General features: G+C 30.3%; 2 protein-coding genes across 9 annotated transcripts; one reads left to right on the forward strand and one right to left on the reverse strand.

Moving 5' to 3' along the window:
- Nucleotides 1–2,970: 2,970 nt before the first annotated feature.
- LOC109806704 (receptor-like protein 54) lies at nt 2,971–6,444 on the forward strand. 2 transcript variants are annotated; one of them, XM_029272806.2, is made up of 2 exons: nt 3,188–3,323; nt 3,398–6,444. In XM_029272806.2, exons 1-2 carry the CDS (start codon nt 3,284–3,286, stop codon nt 5,965–5,967), a joined length of 2,610 nt encoding a protein of 869 aa, XP_029128639.1. In that variant the 5' UTR covers nt 3,188–3,283; the 3' UTR covers nt 5,968–6,444. The 2 variants fall into 2 exon arrangements, with proteins under 2 accessions (XP_082921622.1, XP_029128639.1); XM_083065496.1 differs by having other exon boundaries at nt 2,971–6,443.
- A 10,147-nt stretch (nt 6,445–16,591) lies between these two features.
- LOC109805819 (splicing factor U2af large subunit B) lies at nt 16,592–22,077 on the reverse strand. Of its 7 annotated transcripts, none has more exons than XM_020368034.3 (13): nt 21,842–22,075; nt 20,784–21,112; nt 20,440–20,553; nt 19,915–19,985; nt 19,213–19,283; nt 19,072–19,125; nt 18,920–18,979; nt 18,536–18,596; nt 18,347–18,459; nt 17,797–18,249; nt 17,566–17,701; nt 17,266–17,333; nt 16,592–17,000 (listed from the first exon to the last, which is right to left on the reverse strand). In XM_020368034.3, the coding sequence occupies exons 1-13, from the start codon at nt 21,974–21,976 to the stop codon at nt 16,863–16,865; spliced, it is 1,803 nt and encodes a 600-aa protein (XP_020223623.1). In that variant the 5' UTR covers nt 21,977–22,075; the 3' UTR covers nt 16,592–16,862. The 7 variants fall into 7 exon arrangements, with proteins under 7 accessions (XP_020223623.1, XP_020223624.1, XP_020223628.1 ...); XM_020368035.3 differs by having other exon boundaries at nt 19,072–19,119; nt 21,842–22,074; XM_020368036.3 differs by lacking the exons at nt 16,592–17,000; nt 17,266–17,333 and adding an exon at nt 17,340–17,482 and having other exon boundaries at nt 21,842–22,077.
- Nucleotides 22,078–22,318: the final 241 nt, after the last annotated feature.

The raw sequence follows: 22,318 nt of genomic DNA on the forward strand, positions 1-22,318 counted from the left end.
AGGGAGAGGGTTTACAGAGATAAAAACGAAAAGTGATGAAGAGTGAATGCGCGCGGTGTGCCTCGCGCTCTCTTATTCAAATTTGCGTCCTTTTTTACGTCGGACCTGGTAGGGTCCGACGTAAAATGTCAAATCTACGTCGGACACAACATACCTCCGACGTAGATTTGACTTTTTACGTCCGACCCTACCAGGTCCAACGTAAAAAAGTTCGCAAAAATTACAAAAATGCCACCGCATTTTTTTTACGTCGGATTTTCGTATTTCCGACATAAAAAGAGTGACGTAATATGCTAATTTTCCACTAGTGTTACTTGAGTGCAAACAAAGCTCTACAGTTGAGAGAGTTGTTAGTTGTCAATTTTACTTAAATATTATGCATATTTTGTTGTTGTAAATTGGGATAATTTATTCTTTTTTCTTTATAAATTGTCTAAGATAGCACATTTTTTTTAATATACTTATACTTATCACATTTCAATCCAATCCATTGTAATTATATTATTTTTTTTATTACTTAAGGTAGGTGTTGTTTTATAGAACAAAAAGAGAGAGAAATGAATAAAGAGAAAAGAAGATAATTAGAGACTTAACACGTTTGATAGAAATAAGATGAAAATGGAATAGCCAAAAAATTGTTCAAATGTTGAAACAAAATCTTAAGAGTGTGTTTGGATAGGGAATTTAAATTGAGTAATTCATATTTGTTTGAAGAATTTTAAATTCTTTGAAGTAAAATACTTTGTTTGGATGGAGAATTTACAAATATTTTAAAATCCAAGCATTTGTGAAATTTCTTGAAATAGTAGAATTTCAATTCTCTAAAAAAAAGTAATTAAGAATTTGAAATTCTTCATATTTTTTTTCTTATTTCACTTATATATTTTATCTTATCTCTTATCTCTTTATGTTTTTAATTATTGAAAATTTAAAATTATTAAATATTATCTAATATTAATTTTTAAGTTATTAATTATTTAAAAATTGGATAATATTTATTTTTATAAAATGTTATTTAAAAGTCTCAACATATAAATATATTTTTAAAAGCAATTTTACCATGTCAAATTATCGTATCCAAATTAACAATTTAAAATTTAAGAAATTTAAATTAATTTATCTAAACAAAACATTTTAAAAATGATAGAAAAAATGAAATCAAAGTAATTCAAATATCAAGAATTTAAAATTTCTTGATTTGTAAAATTCTTATCCAAACAGAACAAAAAAAAAGCTTGAACGATTTAAATCTTAACATAAATGTGTAGTGAAATTGAAATACGATATTAATTAACACAAATGTATTAGCGAAGGATTTTTTTTTTTTTAAGACTCTAACGTTTTGTTTTGAAAATAAAACGTTTAATTGTCATTTTTCGTATTTTATTTATAGTTTTTATTGTGAAAATAATTATTAACATTTTGTATTCATTAAAATAAATATTATATTTTCTCTTATATATTTTTATTGTAAAAATAATTGTAATTTTGTTTTTATAAAGACAAGAATAAGATATTTGTGTACATTTTTTTTTCTTCTTAATAGATTTTTCTTTTTTTATGATTTATTTTTTTCATTTTAAATGTTATAAAATAATTCCATTTGCTTTGAAATGACTTTATTAAATTTATTTTTATATTGATATTGATTTGATTATAAATACATTTCATAATTGAAAGTTATTTATAATTTTTTGTTAATAAGATTAATTAACTAACTCTATATAAGAAATTATAATCTTAATAAACATTGAGATCCTGCACAAATATTTCATCATTTTTTGTTATTACCAATGTTTTCAATATTATCTTTGTGTTTCTCATCTCATATTAGCCAAATGACAATATTTTTTCTTTTCTTATTGTCTAACAACTTAAGCTAAAGTCTTGGTCAATGATTATTAACAATTATTATCACAAAAGATAATTCAATGAATAACGTAATTCATTTCAATTTAGAAGATTTTTATAACATAATAAGATTTATATATATATATATATATATATATATATACATATATATATATATAAAATTTTGGGTCAATTTATTATAAATTGACGAGTTCTTGGTGACTTATATACGAAACTAATGAATGAGAGTTGTATTTTTAAAAATATATTTTTTAATTTGTTTTATAGTTAAATACTTTTTATATTATATTTTTTTTTTAGATTATTTTAGAAAACACATGATTATATATATTTTATATAAAATTTTATGCCTATATATATTTATTAAAAGGATTTTAATTTTAATTTTGGCTCTTGCTAAGATACCCTCTTGGCGCCATTCTTATCTGTCATGGTCAACAATTGATCAACGAAAAATTTTAATTTATATGTTTTTTTAAAATAATTATTGTAAAAATTAACAAATTTATTATTTATAATAAACTTTCATTCGTTGATTGTGTGAATTGTTTTACACCGTTAATGTCATTAAACTCTATATATAAAAGGTTAAATTATTCCGTACGTATCTGAATTTATTTAAGAATTTCAAATAGGTCGTTAAGCTAAATTTTCAAATATAAAAAAATCTATAATTGTTTTCTGAAAGTTTTAATTCACCAAAAACAAATCTTAAATATTTTTTTTTTTAGTTTAGAAATTCAATTAAAAAAATAGTTAAGAGATCTAGTTTAAAATTTCCAAAATAGTTAAAGAATAATTTACCTATATATAAAACTCTTCATGACTTTAGAGTATCAAACGTCATGTTATTGTTTTTATAGATTACAATTTTCAATTAATCATACTATTTTAATGCTAATTTATAAATATATACAGACTTAATGTTATTTGAAAAAACTAAATTAAAATTAAAAAGATATTTCAATTGAATAATTAATTAATAAGGAAAAATTATATTGATTTGAATTATATGATTAGACCAACATGACCACGCATGTAATGTATAAAAAATCATGAAAGTTGAAATTATAATGAAGCGAGGAAAACTCAAAAAGTTGCAGATGAAAGCCAATGAGGTGTACTCCCATCACATCAGAAACTTGACTTTAACCATTAACGTAAACAGACCGGCACCCGTAGTTTCTCATTCTTACCCAAACTGCACGGCCCTGTTCATCATATCTCTGCATAAACAGTCCATTAATTCACTATAAATACCACTTTGTGCTTCTCACTGTTTATGTACACATTTCAGCTTATAAATTATTAATAGATTCAATGGGGTTTCGGTGGTCTTTTCTTTTGCTTAATTCAATGTTTTCATTCACAATTACTATTTGTCTTCTTTCTGATCCTCCTACTAGGTGTCATGAACATGAAAACTCTGCCTTGTTGCAATTTAAGGAAAGGTTTGTTATTACTAAGTCTGCTTCTTATGATCCTTTCAGTTATGCTAAAATTTCATCTTGGAATGCATCCACAGATTGCTGCTCATGGGATGGCATTCAATGTGATGACCACACAGCTCATGTCATTAGCATTGATCTTAGAAGCAGCCACATCTTTGGTACAATAGATGCTAATAGCACCCTCTTTCACCTCAAACACCTTCAAACTCTTGATCTCTCTCATAATCATTTCAATTACTCTCAAATCCCATCTAGGATTGGTGAGCTTTCTCAGTTAAGGTATCTGAACCTTTCTCAAGCCAAATTTTCTGGCAAAATACCACAACAAGTTTCACATTTGACCAAGTTACTATCTCTTGATCTACGTGGCTCATTTTACGATTCTCCATTTGTGGACAATCTTTTGAGTCTGAAAATGTCCACTTTAAGAAGCTTAATTCAGAACTCAACTAATCTTGAAATTATTCTTCTTGATTATGCGACCATTTCATCATCTGTTCCTGATATACTCACAAATCTTACATCTTTGCAACGACTTTCTCTTTACCGTTGTGAACTATATGGGGAATTTCCAGCCGGGATATTCCATCTTCCAAACTTGAGATATCTGAATTTGGGAAATAATCGAAAACTCACCGGTGAATTTCCTAATTTTCATTCAAGTGCACAAATTACCAAGTTAGAACTTGCTTTCACAAGCTTCTATGGTACACTACCTGCATCGATTGGAAATCTAAAGTCTTTGAATTGGTTATCAATTTCAAAATGCGATTTTTCAGGGTCTATTCCTCCTTCTTTCGGAAACCTCACTCAGCTTACGTTTCTAGATATTGAAAACAACAAATTCATGGGACGTCTTTCTTCATTCTTGGTAAATCTTACCAAACTAAGCTCCCTGATTGTTGGTTATAACGAATTTACTAGTGACAACATCTCATGGATTTGTAAGCTGTCAAGAATAAATGAATTGGGACTTGACTTGGTAAATATTGGCAGTGAGATTCCATCATGTTTTGCAAACCTCACCCAGCTATCTTCATTATCACTACTTCAAAGTAATTTAAGTGGACAAATTCCATCTTTCCTGATGAACCTTACAAATTTAAATCACATGAATCTTGCATTGAATCATCTTCAAGGTGAAATTTCAAATTGTCTCTTCAAACTTGAGAAGCTAGAATTTTTTAGTGTGGCACATAATTTGTTGGAAGGAGAATTAGAGTTTGACAAGTTTCTAATGCTCGGGAGGCTACGTATTCTTGGATTATCTTACAATAATTTGTCGCTAATTAGTGGAAAAAATCCATCCAATGTAAGCCATTCTCGAATTCAAATTTTAGGTTTGAGTTCATGCAATTTGAATGGGATTCCGAATTTTATCCGGTACATGGTTGGGCAGTCATATCTTTTAATGTCAGACAATAATGTTAATTCATTCCCCAGTTGGTTATGGGGAAAAACAGGTCTTAAAGGTTTAATTGTTTCCCACAACTCATTGGTAGGAAAAATATCCCCACTAATATGCAATTTGAAATCTCTTGTGCATCTTGATTTATCATTTAACAACTTAAGTGGCATGGTTCCCTCTTGTTTGGGAAGTTCTATCCAATCTCTAAAAGCTTTACTGCTAAGAGGAAACAAATTGATTGGCCCCATTCCTCATACATATACTATAAGAAGTGCTTTGAGAGCGATAGACATGAGCTATAACAATCTGCAGGATCAATTGCCGAGAGCATTGGTCAACTGTAGAATGCTAGAGTTTATTGATGTCAGTCAAAACCAAATTATTGATTCTTTTCCCTGTTGGTTGGGAACTCTTCCGGAGCTGAAAGTTGTTTCTCTAAGTGATAATCATTTTTATGGATCTATAAGCTGCCCCACAACTTGTACATTTCCCAAACTGCACATCATGGATCTTTCTTGCAACCAGTTCTCTGGAAGTTTGCCTTCAAAAACAATCCAAAATTGGCAGTCCATGATAGCTTCCAACGTGAGTCAATTACAGTATGAGTATTTTATATATGATATTATTTTTTATCCTTATACATTAACAATGTTTAACAAAGGGAAGGTCATGGTTTATGAACATATTCAAAACTTTTACACCTTATTAGCCATTGATCTTTCAAGTAATAAATTTTGTGGGGAGATTCCAGATGTTATGGGAGACTTAACAGGCCTTGTTTTGCTCAACCTGTCCAACAATATGCTTAGTGGTAGCATTCCTTCTTCCTTAGGAAAGCTTTCAAAGATTGAAACATTGGACCTTTCTCTGAATAGTTTATCAGGGAAGATTCCCCAACAATTGGAAGCCTTAACCTTTTTGTCGTACTTGAATGTGTCCTTTAACAACCTCTCAGGTCCTATACCACAAAATAAGCAGTTTGCTACGTTCCAAGGTAATTCATTTGAGGGTAACCAAAGACTGTGTGGGAATCCATTATCTAAGAAATGTGAACATGATGCAGGGTCACCATTTACTCCACCTTCAGCATCAAAGGATGATGAAGATTATGGATTTTTCAGTGAATTCGATTGGAAAATTGTTCTGATTGGGTATGGGGGTGGACTTATTGCAGGAGTAGCGTTGGGAAGGACTTTTGGACAAGAAATAATTGAATGGCTTAAAAAATATGTTTGAGTTGAGTCATGGTCCATGGATAGGGAAGAAGAAATCCACATTTATGTATTCTGTCTTGTCCACTGATAGAATCTAAATCCTACTGTCATATATGTAAAAAATAAAAAAAATAAACTAGTAAGTATTTTCTTCTCTTTTTTTTATGCATAAAAGCTAGTAACTATTCTCTACATTGCTTGTAGAATAAATGGTCAATATCGTCATTTTTATATTTTGTTACGAAGGTAGTGCCCAATTAGTATATTAATTATCTTTACTTATATATTTTTTATTTTATACTTGTTTGTCTTTGTTGGTGGTCAAAAAATATAAAATTTCCAAGGGTATTATAGTTACATTTGGAAAAGGTAGCTAAAAATAATTTGAAACTTCAAAGTCATTAATTTAATTTATTATTTATGGTTGCAGAAACACTAGGTGCATACAGGTGTTTGGTAAAAAGCTAAGAAATGTAAAAACCTCCGAAATACATACGTTTATATTAAATTTTTATTTTATTTCATTGATAATTATTTGGGTTATTAAAATTTTTGTTTTTAAATTAATTTTGAGTTTTTATAAATTTCATTTAAAGATCAAATATTTTAATTATGTTTTTTAGTTTTAATTATTTAATTTTTTCGTATAATTCATTCTATTATTAACCTTATATTATATCTTTAAAAATTAACTAATTAAGTTTAAAATAAAATAAAAATTAAATTATACTTTTAATTCTTTAATTTATTTATTATATTTATTTTAGTTCTTTATTTATTAAAATATTTATTTTGATCTTTTATTTTTTATATTTGGATCAATCTGGTCTTTTTAAAATAATAATAATTTTTAATCTTGTAACATAATTTTGAATGAACTTTCAACTAATTTGAAAAATGAAACTTCTAACAATAGATTTAATTATATAAAAATTATAAAATTTAATTAATGCTAGAATATATAATATAATGAAAATTGTGTAAAAAATATACCTGATAAGCAACTAGAAAATAATATGAAATTATAATTTTAAAAATTTTAACTATTTTTTAAACTTATTTTTATGCAAATTTCATTATGTCTATAATATTTTTTTTATTTAAACTTTTGTTGCATTCAACAGTTTAAGAGATAAAATATCATAATAAACATTTTAAAAGATAAAAAATGAAAATAAATCTAATAATAATATAAATGACGAAAAGTAGAATTTAACTTTAAAAAAATATACTAAAATATCATTGTATACTTTTATTATGTTAAGTAGTATGATAATATCGTTGTAAACTTTTAAATACCATTTTTGTATTATTTATCTTTTTGAAAATGAATACCACTATATCATCCGAATAAGTTATTATCAAAATATTGAATATAATACTAAAATAATAATAATAATAATAAATGTAAATAGTGTAACGCTTAGAGTAAACATTGTAAAAAGAATAATAGAAAAAAAAATGAGTGAACAAAAAAAATAAGGAATGGATGAGTAGATTGGAGGTGGTAACCTGTCTGTAGGTCACAATGGCAGATGGGTACATGACCGAATCACAGAAAGCAAAATGGAATAAAAGAATAATGTTATGTTGCGTAGAGAAAGTAAAAATAAATAAATAATAATTATGTATAGGATTGAAATGGAAGAAAATATAAAAAATTCGAAATTAAATTACTAAAAAAAAAACATTTACGAATTACTAATAGTATGGTCAAACGAACTTTTAAACTTTTGTAACAGGAAAAAAAAACGTTTAAACTAATAAAAAAGTTAAAAACTAACTTGTAACTTTTATCAAAAAATACTCTAAAAGTTATTATATATATATATATATATATATATATATATATATATATATATATATATATAGATATATAGAAGATATCCTCCAATCTAGTTATAGCATGCTTTTCTTTCATAGCAACTGGTTTAGATACTTAAAAAGAAACCTAATTATTTACAGAGTTTGCTGAAACTTATCGATACTCTAAATAAATGATATCACAATACAATAATAATACAAAATATACTCAATTCAATAATATAATGAAATACTCAAATTAACTTTTAAATTTTATTTGAGAATATTGCACTAAATTTTATATCGAATAAGCTAGAGTAGTTTAGAACAACCGTAATAATTTAATATACAAAGAATGAATAAAAGATAGCACTATGAGTGAACTGCATTTAATACAAGAAAAAAATTGTAGAAGGTTAAAAACACATTTTTTTTAATATTATGTTAAGTTAATTATATAATTGTTAACAATTATTTTTTTATTTCATGATTTTCATATTTTTCTTTAGCAAAATTCACGTAATTTTACTTAATAAGAAATCTATTAAAAAAGAACATAATAGTGTTTCTTGGACTAACATTTTTTCTATATTGAAATAGTCAAAATTTGAAAATTTCAAATTAGATGGGTCACCTATGATATCAATTTTTTTCCATGAAAAAGGAGAGATATCAAGATAGAGCAAAGATTTTTTACAAAATGCACCATCGAAATTAGGTCCAATGAGACATAACAAGAGAAAGCAACTACAGAATAATTATTGGCCATGAAAAATAGTCTAATTCAAATAGACCATATAGCAACTTAATTAAATAAAAAGTTATCTATCTATTTATATATTCATTTATAATATATAAATTTTACATAGTGACACAATGTATGACCTCAATTTTTTTTAGTTGAGTTGTCCTAATTTTACCTATTTAAAGCAATCTTTAATATTATTTTTTTCTCTTGTAGTGCATAATAATTGTAATAGTCCAGCAAGACTTACAATGATACAACAACACAACAATGCAGTAGATAAAACATCTATCCTAAGTAGAATATGAACATCATGCATATATAATACATATATAATTAGGATCTCAACAATTAATTGGAGAATATAAAACATTTTTTGGTCATCAAATAGTAGAACAAAATTCTCTTATAGGATAATATATAATATCTATGAAATTAACAATTTTTAGTCGATCTAAATAACTATACTCAACTATCCACAAATGGTCTCAAGTAGCTTAAAGCCACCAACCATCCTTAAGTTAAACTCCATTGCTAGAGAGATATAATAATTGCAACCAACACATAAAGAACATGGTAAATTTCATATAAAGGAAACATCATATATAACATAGTAGTGCATCACAACATGAATATGAAAATTCATCATCTCAATGCTCACAACACCAACAATGTCTCATTACTAGAGACCATATGCACAATTATATCACAACATCATATGCAAAAACATACAAGCAGCACATCTATGTGCCAACTCTCACCATGTGTTGTTACTCAGAAACAATAGCGAAGATTTCTTACAACAACCAGTTTATTCAACTCAACCCTACGGATCATAATTGCATTAGTCACTTGAGTATCGTCAACATAAACCCAAAAAGTTAGGTATAACTTTCAAGTATAGTATAATTTAGGTGTGAACCTACTATGACATTGGTCTACAAAATCAAGCCTTTGATGGATTCAGTTTGCCACCAAGATATCACACACCTTTCCATCACTAGGTTGGGGGTCACCTAGCCCACTTTCATGCTAACTCAACATTTAAGTTCCATGAACCCAAACACAAACCATTTATGACAAATATCAAGCGACTCACTGAAAATGCATAATTAATACATCTTTTTTAACATTGGGATTATTTGACATTTATAAATATCTTAAATCGGTGAATTGGTTGAAATTTGTTTTAATGGATTATTTTGGTTTCAATTCTAAATTCTAGTTTATTTTCGTAATTTTTGTTCACTTTGATATGTTGTATTGAGCAAGCCATATCTTAAGCTCCCGAATCAAAATCAAACATTCTTAGTGTCTCTAAAAAGTTAAGATAGAGATATACAACTTTTCGGTTAGAAGTTTCACCCAATTCAAATGTCTTAGGATTAAAAAATGTGCCACAATGTTACGCATTTGCAATTTGTATTAAGTTTTCTTTGAAATATTTTTGTATGAGTAGCTTAGCCTTGTTTTTAGGTAATTAGTAGGTCAAACCTTGTAAATATTTTGATTAGGCCCATTAATTTGGTATATTTATAAGTGTTATGAGACTTATGACTCAAATTTGTGTGGCGATAAAAATGATAGAAATAGTATATTAGGGTATGTGTTTGTGATGTGTAGAACACCTACTTCATGATGTTTCAACAAGAATTTAATGGTGGCATTATTCGTATGTGTGTTGAATACATTATTGCTTCAATGGAAGATTGTCAAGCCTTGTGGCTTGAGAACTTGATGTTAGAAATGGAAATTAGAATAAAATAACCCATAAAGATGCTAATGGACAATAATGGGTCACTTAGTAAGTTTTGGTCCCTATGTTGAGCCAAGTTAGGCAATTTAGTGAAACGTTCTCGCTCAGCAATGTTTGGCCCTTGGTGAGTGGCCATTTTAATTCGCTTAATGATGATGAGGTTGCTTAAGGAATGTTGGTCTCTAGGTAAAACCCCAAGAGGCAGGTCACTTAGTGAACAAGGTTCACCTAGCAAATTTTGGCCTTGGGTTTAGGTCATTTTAATTCGCTCAATGAGGATTGTCTTACTAAGCGAGTTGGTGTTTCTATGCCGAGCATGCTGCAGAGTCTTGCTCAATTAAAGGTGATGACTCAATGAGTGTTAGTCCCTATCTTGATAGGGAAATATGGGGCACTTAGTGAGAGGTGCTTGTTAAGCAAATTTCCCTAGTTGTGATGGTTCTCGCTCAGTGAGAGAGGGGCCTATTTTCTAAATAGTGATCTAGTGTTGTGCTAATGTGTTCCTTCTAGTCTTGGAGGCTAGGAACGAAGGTATGATGGTTTCCATATATAGGTAGGTGTTGTGCTCATCATTAGGTGATTAATTCTAGATAACCTAGAGGGATAGGAATGTGTGGCTTGTGCCCTCAATCTTGTGTGTAGTTTTGTTATGGGCATGATTCTATATATGGCTATGTTGTGATGTGTTGTTGATGCATTGTTGCATGATGATGAAGGAGAATGTAGGGAAGATTGAGATCTTAAATGACAATGTTGTTTGTGAATTGAGCATGATGTTGAACATGGGTGTTGTGAAGGCTAAGCTGCTTATCCACGGTGTTTAAAAATGATTTCAATATGGTTTAAATTAGAATGTTCCTTGTGGAGTGTTGTTTTGTTGAGTTGTTCAACAAGAGATAGCAAATGATTTTCTAGAAGCCTAAAGTTTTGTGGCTCAAGCCTTGACATGTTTTCTTTAAAAGAAATGGTTCTCATTTAAACTTGTTGTGAAAATGGTAAGAGGTGAGTGATAGCATTGGTGAATTACTATAAAAAATTATTATATTTTTTCCTTAAATTTTAATATAGGGAACAATGTATGTCATTCTTCTCGAAGACACAAGTTGATTAAATCACAATTTATCACGTACTATTCGAAAGGGGGTTTCTAGACAATGAAATAGTAAAAAAAAAAAAATTAAACAAAAACTTTAATAAAAAATTGCATCAATTCAAGATTTCAATCTTTGTAGTGAAATTGTCATGGTTCAACATATAATATGAATTCAATCAACCTTAAATCACCATGAATATAATTAAAAAGTATATTTATATCTAGATCTATTGAATTTCATTCAAACGTGAGACGCAATCACAATCTTATAATTTTTGTGAAATTCAAGAATGGTAATGATGAACAGTTAATTTAGACAATTTTAGATCTTGATCCAAAAATAATCTTCAAATCTAATCAAGATATATGCAGAAGGCAATTCATAATTATGAAAAACAAAAAATATATCTATAAAAAAAAAGGAAAACAAAAAAAAAATTATACGGTAAAAATAGATCGGGAACTCAAATTTTACTACAATTCATGGAATCTTGAAACAATTGAACAAACTTGGTAACCATCTTCATCAAGATATTGCAGTTCACTCATTTAGAAAATGTAAAAATCTGAGAGAGAGAATTTAGATAAACTAGTAAGAAAAATAACTTTTAAATCCAAAATATGATAGAAAGTGTATAGAACACTAAATATTTTGTCAAAACAGATCAACCATGATTCAAGAACAACAACCTATAATCCAAAGTCCCTTTCACACATCTCAATATCTTCTCAATTTCAAGTAGGTGAGAAAGCCTCAAATGATTAATAAATCTACTAATCAGCATCATTCCATAAGTTATGTCATGTTTGTTGCTACACAAAAATCTCAATGATTTGTCACTTCCCTCCCCCGCTTTGTACCATAGTCAACTAGTGTTTGGACTAATTAAATTACAGTCAGACATATGAATCTTTTTAATATGTCAATTGTATACCTTTTTTGACATAAAAATTTCATCACTCGTAATGACAAATTCCATCCCCAAAAAATAAGCTAGCAAACAAAAATTTGTCATCTCAAACTCCAATGCTATTCTCCTTTTAAACTCAACAATTTTTATTGCATTTCTCTCACTAACTAGTAGGTCATCTACATATAGGCAAACAATTATTAAATCATTTGTAGTATCTCTCACATAAACTCCATATTCCATTGTACCCAACCGTAAAAGGAGACAATTTATTCTTTTATTTCAAACCCATGGGGATTGTTTTAGCCTATATAAATCCATCTTCAATTTATTTACCTTGTTTTCACATTCTGATACATCTAAACCAAAAGGTTGACATACACAAACCTCTTTATATAATGGCTCCATTTAGAAAGGTTGAATTCACATCAAGTTGATATACCTCCAAAATCAGTTGTAGCAACCACTAGTATGATGGTTTCAATTATGATCATGATGGAAAACACTTCATTGTAATTCAAACCAACCTTTTGTAAGAACCCTTTTACAACCAACCAGGCCTTTTATTTTGCAACTTCTTCAATTGGTTTTACCTTCACGTTATCTAATATGCCTTTTTTTTCTAGGAATGAAACTAACTATTATGTAGGGTTCTTATCCATAACATTCAACACTTCCTCCATTATTGCCTTCCATTTAGGTTCCTTGATTGTTTACTCAAAAGACACTGGTTCTATTGTAGTTAGTAAAGTTAAATGCATTATGTCCCTTTCTTTACTCACTGTAAATTCAAGAATAGATGTACAATTTTTAAATCTCTTGAGTGGTTTTTAGTTCTCTATGGTCTTTCTAGATGCATTTGAACTATCTTTATAAAAATTTTAGATTACATGTCCAGCAAAATTAGTATAATAACTTTACCATTTCCAATTGTAGTCTCCCAACTTCAACCTTTGCTCTCATTAACAACATCTATGCTCAACATTAGTATTTTGTTAATAAGGTTGTATAATTGGTATGCAACAATTGAATGGTACACAAGAAACACCATTAGCTCTCCCTTGTCATCCAACTTCTTTTTTATTTCATCTAATATGCATTCAAAACAAAGATAATCAAATACTCAGTAGATAATCAAACACTAATAGCTCTCCCTTGTCATCCATCTATTCAAAGGAGTTTGATGGATTGACCACATTGCGTCTCTGTCATTGTCTTAATACTTTTAACCAAATAGACCCGTAACTTTCCTTTAAAGTCATCAACAAAGGAAAGGAAATAATAATTACCTCCGAGTGAAACTGACTCTATTGAACCACATACATATAAGTAGACACCTTTTGCTAATGCTTTTATCACCAAAATATTGGACTTTTATGGAATTTTTAGTATATTTGCTTATGAGTCACTCTTCACATAACTCCTTTGGTTGCTTTATAAAAGGGAAAATTTTAAGTCATTGATAGACTCAATCTTCTAAAACTTTTATGCCTAGATATTAATTATTAAATGTCAAGGTTAATTAATATTCAACAATAACAAAATAATTACTTTCACTAATTGAATTTCAATTTTAAAGATTTTGTTTTCTTGATAATGGAGCCTTCGAAAGTCAATTTTATTTTGTTGTCATGCATTTTCATTATATTATGCTACATATTCTTGACATGATTTTTCTCCAATAATTGGACTAACACTTAAGATATTGTTCTTTATTTGTGGCACATAAAGAAGAATTGTTATGAATGGTTGATATATTTATCTTTGAATCAAAACTTTGGTCATCCCTTTAATTTTGGTAGTGCTATTATCAACAAATTTCTCCATTGTTTTTCACTCTTTTTTAAAATTGACGAAACATCCTTTATTTTCAATTATGTGGTTTGAACTTCAATATCCAAATACTAATAATCAGATTTGGTACAATATGATGTGTTCATCGTGGGAAGGAAATGATATTAATTAGAATCATCATTATCACCTTATGACATTTCATCTTTAGAGTACTTTACTTGTTTTCCTTTATTAATTTATCACTCATCTGTTAAGTGACCCTGTTATTTACAAGTATACCATTGTATATTCTTATCGAATTTCCCTTGCCCTCCTATATTTTGATCACCTTCATTTTAGCCAAATTTTCCACAACCATCAGTCTTCTTGTGACTTGTTCAAGATAACCCATGTCTCCTTAGCAAAATTTAATGAAGCTATCTTCTCAAAGTTGACAAAACTCACTTATTGATTCCATCAAGAAGAAAACTTTATTGTCTTTCTCTTTCTTCTTGAGCTTCTTGAAAATGGCCCTATACACTAGGGGTGAGCATCGCTTCACCCAGTGCAACCCAAGGTTGACTTAGACAGTTTTAGACTTTGAAATTGAACTTAATGCATTTCTAGGACAAGCTTGAAATACGTTTTGAGTCGTCCAACTTGGTTTAATATATAGTATTCTCTTATTGAATTATTGTATATTAACAATAAAAAAAATTATTTAGTTATTAATATTTTTATAACATGATATTATATTTATAATGAAATTATTTATTTAAAAAATATATATTAAAAATATACCTTAATTTAAGTTTTGTACTACCTTTAATTTACAATTTATCTATACATAATATTAAATAATATAGTGTATCAAAGTTGGATTAATTCAATCTTCTCTCATATTTTCGGACCTTCGTCAGGTCAAATATGGATTTTAGAAAAATGGTTTCATCAAAAAATTGAGTGAGATTTGAATAAGGATGGACCTAGCTCATGCTCAGCCCTAAAATGTTCACTTCTATAATATCTTCCAGTTCTTAGAAAATTATTATAGTTTAAAACATATATTAAAAATAAAAGGTGACATTCATCTTAATTCACAATTGTTTAAAGCTCATATTATCAAGAATTGACAAGTTGACAAGAAAAGACTCGTTAAGACGAATCACATTTCACCATTTAAACTCTTCAAAATTCCACACCAAGAGGATTCACACAGATTGAAAATTCACCTAAGAAAGGGTTTTTCACAACAAAAAAACCATGTAAGCTAGTGAATTTTACTCACAAGTCAATGATCAAGATAACATTAGATATCATGGATTAGAAACACTAAAAAACAAAAGGTAAATAAAAATAAGAAAGCTTGATTATGTTTTTAATACTTCAAATTTGTTGTGTGTTTTTTTTGGTCTCTAAAATTTAAAACACATTTTTAATCCCCAAAATAATATATATATATATATATATATATATATATATATATTATTTTAGTCTTCTACTCAAATCTATCATATAAAATTCTTTTTCTAATGCCATTGTAAGTAAAAATATTACATTAAACCAATTAATACTACAAAATTATCTTAATCTATCAATGTTAATTATGTTATTAATAATACTATAAATTGTCTTAATTTATCTCGATCAAATATGTTATGATTAGTGTATTTTTTGTGAAAATATCATATTAGACTAATTAATACTACAAGATTATTTTAATTTATCACTATCAACTATACTATAAGTGATCATGAGAGATTACAATAATATTTTTAAAATTACAAGAACTAAAAATCTAAAATGACATTTTAATATTAAAAAAAATAAAATATAATTTTTATATTTTGAGAACTAAAAACATGTTTTAAGTTTGCAAGCCTGAAAAAAATATATGCAGGAATTAAAATAATATTTATTTGAAATTATAAGAACTAAAAACATAAATTTTAAATTTAAATGACAAAAAACACAATTATCTCAAATTTAGACAACTAAAAATACAATTGAACCAAATAAGATAGAAATAAGAATGCTAAATAGAAAAAGTTTAATTCTCACTCGGATTTATCATGCACAACATCACGATTTATAAAGCAAAACATAACTAAATTATCTAAATTGCACCATTGAAGTTGCTCTTCCGGGAAGGTTAAGAATAAACTTTAAACCAATTTAAAATAATCCCCCTCTCAATTGTAACCGATTAAATTTTATGATTATTAGGAATACATCCAAAGATAATGCCCGCCCAACAGTCGCACTACAATGACATATATAAAATATGCACTAAATTAGATACTAATTTGCGTGAGAAACATTTTAAAACCTGAAAGTCAGAAAAAGAAAATTAAATAAACCATAGAAAATATACTACCTCAATCACATTAATCCAAAATTTAAAAAATATACTACTTCAATGATGATACTAATTTACGTTTAATAACCAAAATAATAGTAACTAAATAAATTTAAGAAAATAAATAGAAAATGGTAATTTCCTTTTTAAAAACTGATGGTTTATCTTAGTGACATCGAATAATGGGAAAATATGTAGAATGAGAATCACTAGCAACACGCTTAAATTTTTGATTAATAAAGTCCACCTTCAAAACAAACCTCTCAAGCAAATAAATAATTTCTGAAGGGACCAAAGAGATCCATGTAGACCGGTAAAACTATTTAACAAATTATCCATCATGACTTTCTTACTAGCATCTAAAATAGAACAGTTTCTGTACTATGACCACAACTCTAGCTTACAAGTTTATGATAATACAATAAGATCATCCTTACTAAGAAACCTCTATTCAAGATAGAATCCAAATTAACACAATTAGCCTTCATAATCTCCCTGAGCAAATTTGTTCTCTGGATAGAAAACAGCTATTACTTGATTTCCACCAAATTTTCGTCCATTCAATCCAGCACGGGCCTTAGTAGCACCATCTACATCAACATACTCCAAAAACACCTGCAAATAAAAAAAATATTGTTACAGTTTATAGCATGTATAAACCAAAAGCAAAGCACCTTGATAAACAATTATACATAAATATTCATTTTCCAACAGTAATTTTTGAAATCACATTAACATTATTTTCATTACTCAAATACATCAACCCAGCATTGGGAATGAAAAAAAAATGACAAATTCTGCACGCTTAATTTCTATAATTGACAAAAAAAAAAAATGATTGCAGGGAAGACTGAATTTCCAAAATAGGTCGGAACCACACCTTTCCAACTCCAGGGGCAGGTTCACCATCAGGCGGGGGACGAGGGATCACCACATTTACCAATGTACCTGCATAAAGTGGAAACAAAAACGATGAACTATGCAAATTAATTTTCAAAGTCATGCAATGAACGAGCATGTGAGGACAAAGAAGGTTATAGAGGCTTCGGTCTGTAATTTAGGCCTGATTCTCTATGAGAATGTTGGACTACAAATGGCTGTAAAACAAATAATAACACAGAAAATTAATATGAATGGGTTATAGTTTACAGTGTGACAAGCAAACTAAATCAGAAATTACCAAATTTGGAACACTCCTGTCTCATATCGTCAAGAATCTCTTCATAGTCTTCATCATCTTTGAGCTCATCAGCAGAAACTGCATGAGTTAAACACACCACCTTCGTTGCCACTAACGCTGGCTGCAACATAAGTTTCTACAGAAATCAAAAGTATATAGCAGTTAGAAATTTAAACATGTGCACCCATGATCTTGGTAACAAATACAATCAAAGGGGCAATCCCATAAAACCTGCAGTGCAATTTGTTGCTGTGCGTGCATTAAAATGCTCTCTTGCTCAGGTTTAGGCTGTTGTGGGTTTGCACCTTGATTAGCTCGTCTAACTGTAAGAGTCTTATCTCCCATTTTTATCCCATTTAGAGCAGCACATGCAATATCCGTGACTGCAAGATCCTGATAAACACAAAATGCATAACCCTTTGAGTTACCCGTCTCCCTATCTTTCACTAGATCAAAACCGCGTAGAGGACCAAAAGTCTCTAAAAGCTCTCTGATCTGTGTTTCAGTAAAGTAATAAGGAAGTCCACCAACAAAAATCCGATCAGGACCATCAAGTCCACCAGCCGACCCAGGTGTTAAGCCAACAGCAGCCAAATTAAGGTTTGGGTTAGGTTGGCTTGGACCTAGGGTAGCAGCTAAGGAAGGATTATAATCAGTAGGTCTCCTGACCTTGACAGGTGCCCCCTGAATTAAAAAAGAAAATTGGATTATCACCAATGGATATACTTGCATAAGAAAATGAAAAAGGAAACCAAGTTTTGCATTCCAGTTAAAAGGCCACCTCAAAAATAATCCCATCCAAAGCCATAGCATTGCTAGCTTCCTCAACAGACCTCATCTCCACAAAGGCAAACTTCTTGTCATGATTAATGTAAACATTGACCACTGCATCACCTGCACACAAATTAAATCAATTAGGCAGATTATAGAGTCAGAAAAATGTCACAATTCATTCAGGTTTATTATGTACCTGGGCCAGCAGTATTTCCCCCAATCTTAGCCATAACTTGACTGAAGAAAGTTGCAACCGACTGCAGTATAACAAGATCAGGAACACAAAGGTTAAAAAAGCCAAATGTCAAAAACAACAGGCTAAGAATACATATCCAATTAGTTTTCCATCGATTATGGCATTAACAGCTACATATAGTGGGACCGGGACACAAGCATCCTTTCCTCATTTGACAAAAATTAGAAGCATCAGAAGTGGAGAGTATCTAAAGATTATTTGATGAGACTCAACAAGCTCAATCAAATGATGAAACAAGTAAAATTATTTGGCAAACAAGACATGTAGCAGATAGCCAAACCAAGCCCACTATTCCAGGTTAGAAATTCTGATATTATACATTACCTGCTCATTAGCTGTAGGAGGGAGGCCCCCAACATACACCCGCCTAGCATGTCGTGTAGCCTGTAAAATGGGTACATCAAAGACAAGCAATAATCAGGGAAATGCTAAAAGGAAAATAAAGTATCTCATTACACTGAAAAAAGCATATTTACCTGTTGTGTCATAGCCTGAACTGGCATGACAGGAAGAGCACTAAATGGCTGCAACTTAAAAAAGAAAGAAACAAGAATAGTGAAATTAATAAAAATATCACACTGCATAACCAGAACTGGGAAAAAAGAAACAATTAATACCTGACTTGTAGCCAATGGAAACATATTTGGAAACATTCCAGGAATTGCAGGATTTGCCCCAGTGATCTGACCTGAAAATAATTTGCACCTCAGTAATCAGAACAAACTCATTATTTACATTTTTAGCAATCCTAGTACATAAGAATCAAATGACTCCTTTTGCTCCGATTGGTACGAGCTTAAGCATAATTTAACCTCATTGCATATATTGTATCAATAAGATTAAAGGAGCATTGTAAACGAGCTTTAGAGATAATATTTGTGTCTACCAAAGTAGGTAATGTTTCCAGTTGAAGACGAACAAGACCCACCAAAAACAGGTGCATTGATTCCTCCGTGGACATAAAAGCTACAGATGTCGGCTCACGCCCATTGTCAGCACAGTGGGGCTAGTAGCCCAACATTGCCTTCTTAGAACATATGACAAGACATAGAAACAAAACAAACAAACACCAAACACAAGACAAAAAACCAAAGCATCTTTTAGTTCCAGAATTATATCACTAAGTAAAAAGAAAGACAAAATTGCACACCATGGGAAACCATTCCTCAAAGGCTATGTACTCAGATAGTAACTGAACAAAGCTTACCAAGTTAACACCATGCAATTTGATATGAATTTTCCATACTAGGACAAAGACAAACAATGAGAAAAGGCAGTTAAGATTAAAATTTTAATAATATATACATGACTAAATGTACCTGTGACAGCAGAAGCACCAGCCAACATAGCAGAGGCAGGAGGAGCCATATCAAAACCACTAGTCCTTTTGCTGTAAGTAAAAAATTAGCTATTTCAACAATGGGTGCTATTTTCAAGCCAAGTATCAATCAACAATAAACTCGACCACATTCAACACAATTCTTAAAACAGGAGGTTTTCAAATGATTAACAAGCAGCAAAGGGTGTCCTGCCACCTATTTTTGAAAAAATATGAGGTGCCTATCATTTGGCCATATTAAGGTCATGTAATTGTACTATTTCGTCAAATTTAATTTGTTAAGGATGTATCTGAAGTTCTGAACTGGAATAAAATGGCTTTTTATTAGTTATCAATCTAAATTATTTCGTTCTTCCACATGCATTCACAACATTATACTACTTCCACTTGCACATCCAACTTTTTTTTATTTTACAAACATAACAGAATTCTCAAATGGCAGTCAAATGCATGATATTTAGCAGACGTCTATTTATTGTATGTTAAGGTTCTTTCCAAGATTTACCTCTTTGAGCGTGAACGTGACCTTGATCTATGCTCAGATCGACCCCCTGACTGGGAAGCAGACCGAGACCGAGACCTGCGCCTGTGCCTGTCCTCTCTATCATAATCCCTTCGTCTGTACTATTAAATAATGTCACATAACAATTGAAAAAAGAATATAAATATGAATAGAAAACAACTGATTGACATAAAAAAGTTACAAAGGTTTTGGAAACACAAGTGTCAATTCAGATACAAGACAATACATTGCATGTAATAAGAATATCAACAGAAAAACTGATGCTGGTGAAAACCCTCAAGCTCCAGCTCAGAAACAAGGCATTAAGATCCCAAATACACTTTTACCTGTCATAGTCACGGCTTCTGTAATAATCATCATCATCTCTATCCCTTGTCCTTTCCCTTCTCTCACTGCGTTCCCTGTGTCGATCTCTATGATGGCGATCCCTGTCACGGTCTCTTTCCTTCTCACCATCACGCTCTCGCTCCCTCTCCCTGTCTTTGCTTTTCTCCCTATCTCTATCCTTCTCCCTGCTTCTCTCTGAATCCCTATCCCTACTTCTCTCCCTTTCCCTGTCCCTCCCCTTTTCCCTTTTCCTCTCCCGGTCTCTCCCTTTCTCCCGTTCCTTATCTCTGCTTCTAGAAGACTCTCTGTCATAATCGCGAGATCCATGCTGCCAAAAGATAATCAAAAGATTAACAGGGAATAAACAAACCCCTAACATTCAAACTTGATAACAATAACGATGCACATTAAAGTCAGGCAAAAAAAAAAAAAAACATAGTTGCAACAGATATGCTTGTTCACACTCAGCATGACGGTGAGCGTACAAGAATCAAACAATAGGCAAACACAAGCCACAATTACAAACAAACCTGCAAAGAATACATAACAATCGCACATAAAATCCCTGAAAAGCAACCAAATCCAATGTTCCCAATTTTTAATTTACATTAATTTAAAAGTAGCATGTGAGAAAACCACATAATAAAGCATCAAGGTTTTAGTGATAACTTTGCGATAGAAGACAGAGCATAGTACACAAAGCACATACCAAACCAGAATCTAAAAATCTCTAATTACACAGTTAAACAGTGATAACAGAAGGGGGGAAAACACAAAACAAAGCCTAAACCCAAATCTCCCCGTAACCTACACACCGCTAAATAGTTCTGCAAGCAACAGTGGAAAGAAAAGACACAGATATGAATTGTTGAGTTGAGATAAAAAAAGAGGGGAAACAGAAGAACCCTGAGCCGAAACCCAGCTTAGAGAAAGAGAGAATGCATGAAAAACCCTAATTGCACATCAAAATGTAACGGCGCAGAGATAAACATAGAGAGAGAGAGAGAGAAATCGACTGGTGAGGGAGAAAGGAAAAGAAGAAGAAAAAGAGCGTTACGTGAGATTTGGAATCGATGAGATCGTCGTGATTGGGTTGAGGAGAGGAATCAGGATGAGGATGAGGATGAGGATGGGAATTGTGAAGCTCTTCTTCTTCTCCGTTCCCTTCGTATCTCTCGTCGTATTCGGCCATTCTCTCTCTCTCTCTGTGTCTGTGTGTTGAGTTTGGAGCAACGCAAGTGCTTTCTCTCTTTCCCTTTGCTTGCGATACGATAGATTTATCACACCACCATTTGTGTGCTCAACTATACCCTCTTCCTCTAATGTGTCCGCCCAATAAAGCCCATTCAAGTTGGGTTAGGGCTAGTCCAAACTCATCATCAAAATGGAAGCTGCTAGTTGCACCCTCTATATTTCACTCTTCCCACTGCCCCTATTCTTTTAACAAAAAATACTTTTCTAATATAAAATTAAGTTTGCTTGGATCCAAATTTATAAATGTTTTTGAAAAAATATTTATTAAAAAATATTTATT

This window comes from Cajanus cajan, chromosome 10, assembly GCF_000230855.2.
Source record: "Cajanus cajan strain Asha chromosome 10, NIPB_CcT2T_4, whole genome shotgun sequence".
NCBI classification, from domain to species: domain Eukaryota; kingdom Viridiplantae; phylum Streptophyta; class Magnoliopsida; order Fabales; family Fabaceae; genus Cajanus; species Cajanus cajan.

Excerpts from the sequence above, each read along its gene's own strand:
- LOC109806704 (XM_083065496.1), top strand. The coding sequence starts at position 3,193 with ATGGGGTTTCGGTGGTCTTTTCTTTTGCTTAATTCAATGTTTTCATTC.
- LOC109805819 (XM_020368034.3), bottom strand. The coding sequence starts at position 21,976 with ATGGCCGAATACGACGAGAGATACGAAGGGAACGGAGAAGAAGAAGAG. Across the intron at positions 19,284-19,914 it reads TGGTGCTTCTGCTGTCACAG|GTCAGATCACTGGGGCAAAT; the intron begins GTACATTTAGTC and ends AATTATTTTCAG. Across the intron at positions 18,980-19,071 it reads TTCAGGCTATGACACAACAG|GCTACACGACATGCTAGGCG; the intron begins GTAAATATGCTT and ends CCCATTTTACAG.